Source organism: Gallinula chloropus (assembly GCF_964237585.1).
Source record: "Gallinula chloropus genome assembly, chromosome: 5".
NCBI lineage: Eukaryota > Metazoa > Chordata > Aves > Gruiformes > Rallidae > Gallinula > Gallinula chloropus.
The window spans coordinates 57,876,329-57,888,660 of record NC_140090.1 but is presented as its reverse complement, the minus strand read 5'-3'; the positions used below and the strand labels follow the sequence as shown (position 1 = coordinate 57,888,660).

At 35.3% G+C, this 12,332-nt stretch overlaps 1 protein-coding gene across 1 annotated transcript in view; it reads left to right on the top strand.

Annotated features, from left to right (window-relative positions):
• LRMDA (leucine rich melanocyte differentiation associated) overlaps window positions 1–12,332 on the top strand; it is a gene marked incomplete at both ends in the record, with an annotated part of 657,780 nt that overhangs the window by 385,692 nt on the left and 259,756 nt on the right. Inside the window, 1 exon segment of the mRNA XM_084265034.1 lies at window positions 4,350–4,476. Within this exon segment, the coding sequence (XP_084121160.1) occupies window positions 4,350–4,476 (127 nt within the window).

Genomic DNA, 12,332 nt, shown 5'->3' with positions numbered 1-12,332 from the left:
AGTGTACCAGAGCTTATTAAAACTGAAGGAATTTTTATGCCGGAACCTAAATGGCTACTGAAAAAAAAACAACCTAAAAAAAGATCAGAATGAAATGACACAGTAGCTATTTAACAAAAATAAGGAGTTGACATAAAGGTTATTTACAACTGTGTGTTTTAGATCAGGACTGACAAATTTCTCACATATGTATAAAATAAATTTGTTCTATTAGGACGCTTACACATTCTCTTCGAACGCTTTTGCTTTACCAATGAATTGCTCTCCTAAGATTGTGTGAACCATCACTGATTTTTGGTGGGCGAGGGAATAACCCAAGAAGGGGCCTGTGTTTTAAGTAATGACCATTACACAGTAAAGAACTGGAAACATAGACAGGATATACCTGCAAGATAACTGATAGGTCTTATTTTCTGTGTTTACAAGGCAGAGTTAAGACAACACGTCTGTGATTCATTAAAGGCTGTATAGTGAGTCAGTAGCAGAGACAATATTTCTTTATATAAAAACTAGAGTCATTTATTGTTTAATAAATAGCATTAGCTGATCTCAAAGCTGTCTTTGTTCTGTCCTTTTCTAAGCTCCAACATGTTTCTTCAAAGGAAGGCTTTGCCCATTTGAGCTTTTGCCAATGTCAATAGCAGCTGAATCCCAAAGTTACTGTGTTCCTTTGCAAATGCCCCCTCAAGCCTGTCCCTCTTTTCCAATATCTTGACAGGTCTGTATAAATCTGTTAAAATAATACTAATCACATGCAGCACTTACAAAACTGGTAAGTGAATTGTTAATCTTTATTGTCATTTTCACTTAACTAAGACTGAAATAGCATGAAATGTGATATTCTCTGGTCTTTTTCCATCTTAGAGTGTTCCTGTTTGTGTGTGATGGGTATCTATTACTAGCTCAATATCATGCGACTTGGCACTGGGAGTCAAGGTGGGGAGATGATTCTGGACAAAAGAAGATGCAACTTTTCTTACATAGTTCATTTCCTTAATCCATCATGAATTAGAAGTTCAGTTTACAGTTAGTGATAAATGGATCTCTAAGCACCTTCCTGGTATGTCTGATTTTTTTTCTCTCTTTTTTTTCCTCTCTTTTTTTCCCTCTTTTTTTTTTCTCTCACCTTTATCCTCATCACTGAAGATAATAACCTTTTCTCACACCATTGCAAAGATGTTAAACCCCAGTAACAGCAGTCTCAGAGCACATGAAGTGGTGCTAAATTTCAAAATTATTAAAAAAAGGGGGAGGGGGGAGGCAGGGAGACCCTGCCCCTTCAACCTCTAACCTAAAATCAACCTTTCTAAATTTACTATGTAAAATTTCGATGGCTCTTTCTTCACTAAACAGTGTTCTCTTAACTAGTGATTTTACAAGCCTAAAACAGGTGCAATGTGTCACACAATTTATGGATCCCTGTTACCTGCCATAAAGTATTTTATGATGGCTGCATTCTGTGTTATTAGTAGCTGTCTTTTTCTGCAGCCATTGGTGTTTGATAATGGTCTTAAAACACCCAAAATTACTTACCTGCAAGCAACATTCCAGATAGTCCCTGTTGACAGTTTGAATAAGTTTAGTGCCCTTTTGTTGTACTTTACCTTCAAAACAAACTGATTGAACCATCAATAGCTCCTGAAAGCTGACAGAGGCATGTCATCTGGTCTAACCCTCTGATAGTAGGTTATCTGTGGGAGTTAACCTCCCTGCATTGTTAACTGAAATGTTTTATGTACTATGCAACTTTAGGATACTGCTGTGATAACCTTAGTAACTAAGTCATACATCACAGTAAAGAGATTTTGTGCAACAAATAACCCTGGATTAAATTTACAAGGGTTGAATTGATATTGTAAAGTGTTCTTTCCAGGGCTTTGGTAATCCTTTCCTGTATTTTTTATGGCAAACTTGTGTTACATTTAGTTTGAAGCTGCATCTTCATATTTCTAGTTAAAATATATCCAAGAAGCCTGGTGCTTTTATTCAGCCATTTAATAAAATAGTACTATATTATTTTCAAATAATACATACTCCTTTTATATCACATTTAGTAAAAGGAATATGAATAAACAGGATTGTATTTTGAATCACCTTGTAAAAGAATTAATCACTGACATACCTTTGTTTTACGAGTGGGATAACCTTTGTGGTACTTACTTTTTACACATTTGCTCCTCTTCAGGAGTGCAAACTTAAAAAAACCCAAATCAACCCCAAACCTGTGACTTGTGGTGTAGTTTGCTGTTTAGTTTATGTGGGAGGGTTTTTCAGTTTTGTTTTTGGCATTGGCAAGTACTGGTGCAAATTCTGTTTTTTGAAGTGCAGTCAGGATGGCTTAAAAAATACAAAAATACATTTGTATCAAGGAATGCTATTATAATTTTAAGCTCTTTTGAAATGATTGAGAGACTGACATTAGGGCTGTGATCCAAAGTCAGCATAGATGACAGTGCTGTCTTAGTCTGTTGTCATTTTTTCTGCAGCCTGTTTTTCGATGGCATATTTCATTCCATCATTAAACATTTGCCGATTTTCTAATACCGATGTTTTCTTCACCTGAATATTCATCTTTTCTCACCCTACACTTAGTGGGTGTCTTTTCTCATTTTTAGCTTCACTCTTCTTCACTCTTGACATATTGTTTCCTTCTGTACATGTCTTCATTTGAAAGAATCTGTTGTCATCAGAGCTTTTCTGCCAGTAATGTAAGATGCATAGCTGCTTCTCTACTGAAAGATAAGGGCCAGCAAAATGCTAGGGAGGACTGGAAGGACAGCCAGGAGTGCTGGGCGGAGCCCGAGAATGTGTCAGTCTTCAGTAGATCTGGAGCTGTTGTTGAATAAATGGTCTTAGGACATGTTCTGTTTTGTAAGATGACTCCCTTCTTCTTATATCATTGAAGGTCATAGGTTGAGGATTCCCATTTAAATTGCCTGAACATTTCAGTACTGAGCGTTTTCAGTTCTCTTGTTAACAGTTTATGAAGCTGTTACCTGAGAGGAAAACTGTACTTGATTGAAAGGTTTATTTGCAGCATTAAATTTTGCTTGGTTGTAGAAAGGGAGTCTTTTTCACATGTTTTTCTGGTCTTGGGTACAGTATTATAAGATAACTCTTACCTTTCAAAACACATCTTTTGTGTGGTGGTCTGTTTTGAAATGTTATTTTTCCTACTACTTCCATTTCTTCCTCCCAGTGCCAGAAGGGCTTGGGGTGATTACGAGGTTCTCTGACTGACTGGAGATTTGTGCAAAGTAGCTAGGTGTGGGGAATGTTATCAGTCACCTTTCTACCTCCTGCCAGGAAAAGTCTGGCACTTCCTGCACTTTGCAACGTCTGCTTCACATTTGGTTGACTAAATGTAAATAACATTTACTTGAGGTGGTTAGATATTTTGATGTGCCTTACTTTGTTTCTGATCTGCCATGTTCTCTCCCTCTGCAACAAGGAGGTAATGGTATTTGTTTGAGGCAAAAAAGCTGCTGTACCTTGAGTCTCAAGGATAAATAGAACATGGTACTGATAGATCCTAACACAAACTGAATTCTTAAGATACTTTTCATACTCTCCTTCTGTGCTTCTGTGTTTAATCCTGAGCTGGGATCAGCTGGGATCGGCTGGGAAACTTTGTCTCTGGAAGGGCCAAATTGGAATTATTCTTCCAAATGTAGTCCTGGAAAGGAGTAACTCTCTTGACAAATATTTTTCTTTTAATGTTAAGAGTTTGGGATACTGACATATACTCCTTTTTAGAGGATGGTGTTTTAGGATATATGGTAGAAGACAAATTACACTCCTCACTGATTTACTGTTCATGTGCCTCTAAGGTTGCTCATAATTGTGTTTCTAGGGAAATATAACAAAAATCTGAAGCAGTGTTAGTGAATGAATGTTTTCTGAGAAATCTTTCAGAGAAGATAGCTGGCAGTTTCCATGTCTCAGATGTTTTTTTCCCTACAATGTAGGATGAGGTATTTGGAATCACTCAAAAGTCCTTTTTCCAAACTGGCAATTCAGAACAACTTCCAATTTATTCTGTTTTTGAGTATACCTTGTACTTCAGTGTTCCAAACAGAGAACATACATGCACATAGTGATAATTTTCTTCTCTGTTTGATCCACCTAGTATTCAATTGTTGTGGGCAGCTTACAACACAACAAAAACAAGCTTCATTTCAGAGACTGAAGTAAATATAGTAACTTTGTACACAAGCTGAATAAAAAAGGTGAACAGAGAAAGGAAACAAAGGTTTTTGGTCTTTATTGCTGTCATATTTTAGTCATTTGGTGTGTGAGTGTGTTTGTGTATTGCTGGATTTTAACTGTGCATTTTTTTAACCTGTAAGGTATTTTGTCCTGCACAAATTGAAAAACCTGAAATTTCTGGATACTCGGAAAGTAACCAGGAGGGAGAGAGAGGAAGCTTTGGTAAGAGGTGCCTTCATGAAAGTGGTTAAGCCCAAGGATGCTAAGGTAGGAGAGTAAATGGAAGAAATAAGATCAATGTGATGCATTAACACTGTTTTAAAAGAACTCCAAAAGCTTGGCTGTGTCTTTTGCTGAAGTAACAGACAAAACCTTTCAAATGAAAGGACTGGTTAATGTGGTCAGGTGAGGGACAAAAGCCTTAGTAATTTTTCTGTGGCTTAATATCAAACCTTACTGTTACATCTGGTTAATGGACTGTGGTTATGTTATCAAATTTCTGGTTTCCAACCTCTGTTTCATATAACAAAGTAACTAATATGTGTCACTGAGCTTCAAAGAATATTTTTACCCTCTCTAAAGATATGTAACAACTGTGTGATATGTTTTTGTGAAAGAATGCAATTTTTCTGACAAGTTGTCCCCTGCCTTGTATGTTAAACACTAATGTCTGTCGCGGAGCTCACACCTATGGTGTTTATTAGCTTTTAGTGGACTAGCTGATTCTAATTTTGTATGATGTTACTTAATGTGGTGTCCTGCTAATAAGCATTGACAACATCAGAGAGACAGTTTCAGTAATCTGAGCTTTTGATACCACTTGCATTAACTCTGGGCATACTATATACTGCTGATGCAAGCAGAATGAGGATGTGAATTCTCCACTTTACCTTCTTTTTCCATTGTTGATCAATACACAATAACAGCAGTCTGAGCTTCAGAGTGTTTTAGTGCTGCAGATCTTTCTTAAAACTCCACTCAAGTTTTCAGTCTACTTGCTTTCTGTTTTCTGTTTCATTGTCTAAAATATACCATCAATAATTTATTGCAGATTTCCAATAATGCTGAATAATAATGTAGCAGTTATGGAAATGTACTGTTTGGTAACATAGCAGTGTTGCTAGATAAATGCATTATCACAAGTACAATTGCAACGCATAACAAATTAATTCAGACTGATTCATTTATAACTACTAAAATGTTAACAGTTCTGATACAAGCATTGCTTTAATATATTGTTTACCACTGCCTTTAGTTATTTCAGCTTCATATACGTAATAAATGAAATAATCTATTTCTAAGCTGTTGTGGATATCTTATTCACAGCAAATCATCTTTGCTGAATCTGGCCAAATGCAACAGCATTATCTAATCAAATTTTGGATCTGGTGAAGTGGTTTTTAAAATTTTATTACTGATTAGATTTTTTTTCATTTAGGAGTCTGCTCTTTGAATTTTAACCAATTCAGTAGTTCAAGAGAAGAAAAAACGTGTCTGTTTCTTAAATTTGAAGTTCCTTTTCTGGATTAAATGTCTTTTTAAGTCAATAGCTAAGGGTAAATTACTTCACAAAAGTAGGGATAATATCTTTATTTTTTATGTCTGTAATTGAACCTTTTGTATGGTTTTGAATTATTTAGCCACTAAGTCTTATGATAAAACATACATTTATTTCAGCAAATTTGCTAAAGGCTCACATTTACTGTTATTGCCATACTAAAAGTTGGTTGTTTATTTTTTTTCCTCCTTATAAATGGTTTTAAATGCTTTGGTACAAGTTGCTGATGGTAAAATCTTTGTAAATGCTTTCCATGGCATGAATTAATGCTTCTTAAGGTACCTCAAAATTACCTTCATCATACAATATTATATACATATTGCAGAAGTGTCTAATTTAAAATAAATATTAAATTTGATGCAGAAAAAGTATTATAAACCTCTTAAAATTGTGCTTATTTCCTAGGATATTCATGCTTATGGAGTGCATTCATGCAAGTTCTTTTTATGTCTGGAATGCTCATAGAGTCCTCTCTGCATATGTTTTCAGATGCAGATATATAGAGCTATATAGCTATTTATATATGTATAGCTATTTATAGACATACTCGAGTACCATAACAAGCAGCCTTCCTCTATATATCCCAAAGATGATGTGCACAATAACTGTATGTTCAAATTCTATCATATGTTATATATTGAATACATTTTCTTTTATTCTTCAGCCTTCAAATTTCCTGAATCTTACTTATGCTCTCTATCTGTTTGTTAGTTCCCCTCCCTTATAGTCGTTGAGATTTTTGACCGGCTTCAGCCAAATTTAACGGACAGTTCGTGGAAACATATTCTAAGCTTTCTGAAGCTAGTTAAAGAAGAGGCAGACTGCATCATATCCAGTATTAGTCACCAAAAAAAAATCCTTGAAATTTGACCTAGTGATATAAGACTCTGCTGATAATGAGCTTCCTTAGAATCTTTTTTCTTCCCCTCTAAGGTAGTAGCCGCTGTGTCAGCCTATGCTTGCCATAGAACTGTAGTGATAAGTATTTATGTTGGTGAATGCCACAAGTGTTGTTCTGCCAGATGTAGTGAGCCTGTCAGACTCCTTTCTGCCCCTCCCCCCCCCCCCCCCCCCCCCCCGCAAAAATATTATCCAAAATACTAAGTTAAGCATTTGTTTGTTGGGGGTTTTTTCCTCCGTTATGATAAGCAGGAGATGGTATGGCTTATTCAGCATAAAAAACAGACTGATGATCTGAAGAGTCTGTGATGTGGGGTGTTGTTTTCATTTTAGTCTTGACATGAAATACTTGGGAGAGCAAAATACCCCACCAAGAAAAAATACACAAAATGAGAATAAAAGCAAGAAATTTCCATCTGACTAGCTTGTGTTTACTCAAATGCAAAAGTATCTAGCAATCACCAGTCATCACTAAGTCATAAATATTTTATTTTGTATAAATTTTTTTACTTTCATTTTTTCCTATTTTTTCTGCTCTTTCTCTTTTTTTTAAAAAACCACGGCACTGCACTTCCTTGTGCTTTGCTTCATTTCATCCTTTGTTTAAAACGCATCTGTTTGTGGTATGACTGTCTTATGGAAGGATGCAGTCATTTATTAGAAAACAGTTTAATGTTATGATGCAGTCCTACGTCTCGCTATGTAAGTGAGCTAAACTTAATTATTCTGTGATGTTTATGTTTTCTTTTGTCAAAATATTGAACATTGTATCATGCCTGATTTTAATAAAGATTGGGTAAGCCTGGTTGGATAAGAGGCATTGAGCCAGATGAGGAAGCCTTGTTTAATGACCAGACCATGACCTCATTTCACTGGCATAAGTGTAGATCAAAGTGGAAGATGCCTGTCCAGTCTGAAGTGTGTTTCTGGGCATGACAGCACTTCGCATCAGAAAGACAGCTCAAGAATACGACAGTCAAAATTGCTTAATTATGTCCCAGCTTTGTAATTATTCATTGCTGCTTCTACAGAGAGTACAGTTGTCATTTCTTGACATAATTATTTTAAACTGTACCCTTCTTTGGTTTATAGGTATATGAATTGTGCTTCCAACTGTTTCATCTTTCAAACTGAGAGATGCAAAACAGAATGTGATATGAGAATGCATTTTAAGACTCCACATTTTTATGTTGCATATGATATAAATAAACAAAATGAAATTATGGTGTATCACAGCAAATAATAATTTCATATTTTAAAGGTCTTTATTCATGGTCATTTAATCTAGATGATAAAATGTAGATACATCCATTATATCTAAAGTGTGTTGCTATAAATAGATACACACAGTCATGTCGCTTTAAATATAAATTTAATTGCTTAATACTGGGTCAATGCACTTGCTTTTATAAAATACATATATTTCCCACTATTTGGCAACCCCTCTGCACAAGAACTATTTTTTAGCTTACTGCATTTTAAAGTTAACATTTTTATCAGTTTTATTTATAGAGGCAAAAGCAAGCAGTGTGTACTGGTCACATATAACAGTCTTGCAGTTATAGGACCAAATCATCAGTGGATATCCATGTCTGTTCTTCCAAGTAAATGACTTAAAAGTATGTGGGGTTATTCTGCTTTCTTGCAACTTTGCCAAGAGCATCTTGTCCACCGGATATAAAGGAAACTGTACAAGAAAAGATGGCATTGTAGGTGTTTTGAAACCCACTCCCCTACCCCCAAATATATAATTTTAATCACAAGTTGTAATTATAAAACCTGACATAGCATTTGCTCTGAAAGCAACTAAGATGGAGACACAAGCAGAAAGGCAAACATTTAGTGTAATTCTTACCTGCACTGATACTTGGAGAGTGGAGGAAGATTATTTTATTATGGTAGGAAGAGTAAATATTTAGGCAGTACAGTTTAAGAAATACGGTGTGATGAAATCAAGTGTTGCTTTCAGATCACTGTCAGTATTGTAGTGCTTAAGCTCATAGGAAAAACTAATTATCAAAGTGACCAATGTTGAGATATGCATTTTCAAATTCTGTAAAAAATCAGATGAGGCATGAGGAATTATTTTGGTAATTTATGTCCTTAACAATTTAACAAGAATCATATTTTTTCTTAAGTAGATATCTCTTACGTGTTTCCTAGAATTTAGGAAAGGCATTTTCCTAATGCATCTCATGGGCCTCTCACCCCCAAATTAGGAAACTGGGGAAGGCTTTAAGAAAATAAATAAAAGGTGAAAAACTTTTGGAGAATATCTGCATTGCTCATGTTTTTTCTTCTTATACCAACACTTTGTGTAGAGATCTTAGCTTATGAACTTACAGTATTTGAAGTAGATTCAGAGCAAAGGTCATCTATAGTGTATAGAACCCTTCTGTCAATGAACTGCCAGCTAGTAAGGTACCTCTTTGGGAGAGTTTCTACATAATAGAGTTTCTTACTGTACAGATGTTAATGTTTCCTGTACTAAAATGGAACTTCATCACAAATTCAAGACTCCATCCTAGATTGTGATGCAGCATGTTATATTGGCTTCAAAGACATTGTAGCAGCCATGGTCCTATTTAACAAACTAAATGGATCCATTTTGGTCTTGGAAAGTTTATGCATTTTTTAAGCCTATAATGTATGTGATTGTCTCATAATCCCCTAATGACTAATCAAAATTATGAAGAAAGAATAATTTTTTAAAATGCCAAAAATGTATACTTCTACATATGGTTTACAAGAGTACACTGCTGAGAAGGATCAGCCAGATACAAGAATGATGCTTGCTAGTGATAAGCTGGTAGAGCTACGTTCAGTCATTGAGAATTTTTCATTTTAAAAATCCCATTATCTCAAACAAATCCCATGATCCAAAAGAAATGTAAGCAAACATAGCTGTAGAAACAGTTTATGAAATAATTGCATCCTCTCCCTCTGCAAACTGTTGGATTTTACTTATGTTCTAAAACCAGGGCACGACATGTGCAACTAAGTCTTCGGCCTGCAGGAGAATAGCTGTGGTGATTAATGTGGTAGAATAAGAAATAAGAAAAGCATTGTGAAATTCCAACATTAAGAAGTGATCAAGGTGTTGGAGAACTGAGAGATGATGTTAGGTTTTTCCTTTTGTTTACCAATTCTTTATGGTATACCGATCCACATTTTTTTTTCTTTTTTTTTGGTTTCAATTTGATTTTGAAGTTTAGATTGTTGTATTATCCAATTAGTTCAAAACCAGAAACTTTTGGATGTGATCCAACCATTGAAACATCAGACAGTGTTTTCTACCTCTTTGTCTCTGAGAATATCTGTATATCCTATCAATAATTACATTGCAATTATAACCATCTAACTGTTATGTGTATGTTGCATAAGCTCACCACAAAGTACAGTGAATCCAGAAATGGAATTTGAGTCATAAATTCAAGAATACTTTGTTCAGAAGACTTTAAAAAGGTCACTAAACCTGTCCTCAATTTTTTCAGAAAATAAAAATCAGTTCCCAAAATATGGATATGTCATGTTTCAATGCTGAGAGATAAAATCTGCTATTACATCTCATGGTGCTTGTAAGGTAAATTAGTGATATGAGATTTTAAGGAATTGGAAATCTAATTATTGTAGCTGCAATTAATGTAGCTTGCAAGTGATAAGGGGTTTAGGGTGTGACTGAGAAGTTATATACTAGACTAATAAGCAGAAAGCTGGTATTTTATTAACTAGTTAATGAAGTTCTAAGAAGATACCTGTGAGACACTGTGGAGAATGATATGTGAACCCACAAACATACAGATGCAGTATATAAGGATGCAGGTCCACAAGAAGTGCTACCTTAGTTTGGATCTTGCCTAATTTGTAGTATTTGGATGAAATAATTCAGTAATTAGCCATATGTGGTAGCCTCTTTTACATTTCCTTTGTTTATATATCAAATTAAATATGCATATAAAGGATAACTGTAGGTTGGTTTCTTTGGTTCAAGTTATTGTGTAATTGATCTTGCTGACTTTGCATATGATCAATAGCAGACTGGTGATGCACTTGCTGCATAACCTGTTGACCTAGTGAAGAAACCTGAAACCAAACTTGATTTGGCTGTGAATTTGTGCATCATGTGAGGAAGCTTTTGCTCCTGGAAAAAAGTCGAATTAATAACAGGATCTAGAAAAGTCTTCAAAGGACACTTGGTAACAAGTTGCCTTCAACATGTGTGCAAGGGCAGCTGCATTAAAGCAAACTGAAAGGCAGGCTTGGGAAAAGGCATCCAACTAAGGGAAGAGTAGGGTCAGCAGCCAAAAAGGAAGCAAAAACATTTATAGTAGTAAAGTTAGGAGTCTGACTTACAAGGAGCTTGGAAAGTAAGAAGCTCCCATGAAATATTTGAATCTGCAAGCTAAGGCATTTAAACAGAGTTGGTGTTTGTTTTTTTTTTGCTGTATTTTGTGTCTTCATATATGACAACTCACATGATTATCATGAACCAACCTCAGACAGTAAATAAGAGAAAAACAGTGAGTTTAAACATTAGGGTCCGAGCTGCAAGTATGCAGCTGCTGAAAAGCAGCAAAGGTATGTATGTATTTTCTTTGCCTAGCCTGCCGTAATTCCAGGTCTCAAGAAGGAAGAATAGACATGTATGGGTCATATGTATGTTAGGGTAGACAGAAAGACTTTTCATTGCTTGTTCTTTTGATAATTTTTGAAAAGCTAATATATATTTAGTTCTTTGGGAAGGTATTATGAGGGCTGCATTTCAGTATCTTATTGCTATTGAAGATACAGAATGCAATGGGTGATGTCTCCTAAAATTATTCATTTGGGGGAAAAAAAAAAAGTATATGATTGTCATGAAGCCAGTGTCCTTTTAGCCTTTAATGGTCCCAATACACTTTTCACATAGGAAGGGGAGGTACTCCTGGAGCCCTGGCCTGATTCCAATCCAGGTAATTACATTCTGCCTCCATGGATTTCTCTGCAGTCTCAATTTACTATGGCATTCTTCTCCACCTCCTGCCCTAAACTGTTATGTAGTGTTGCAGTGTGCTAGTTAACCAGCTGCTGCTTTGCACCTGAAAGGTGTCTGTTTTTCAGTAGGAGTGAGCAAATTGATCCCTTTGTAAGACTTATTTAATATTTGTAAAGCACTTGGAGGTTGTCTGATGAATGGCAATAGGCACTGTATATCATTAACACGTCCGTTTAATTGAAGAAGCTAGCATGACAACATATTTATTACTGTTGTTATTTTTTAAAATTTTGTTTCCTATTTGTGGGTTCAGAATTATGGAAACTTCAATTGTTAGATTTTGCAAGCATATGATCTGGCTTTTGTCTTGTGATCAGCCAATTAGATCTACTTAACAAATGCCATTCAGCAGAATGTAATACTGTGGTATCTGACCACAGGGCAATAATCATGATTGGTTTAAATTTCCTGTGGATCAATATGGCTAGGATTTTATCCTTTAAGTTTTGTTTGTTTTTCTTTTGGCAATGGAAACATTGGTGCGGTACAAGCAGAGCTTACTGCACTCTTGTAGTTCCTATTTTCAGAAAATCTGGTGAAATGACTCTCATTATCAGTTGACAACACTGTTAGGTATAAAAGTTGTTCATATGTTGCATTTTGTCAAAAAACCCCCATTTAATATGACAT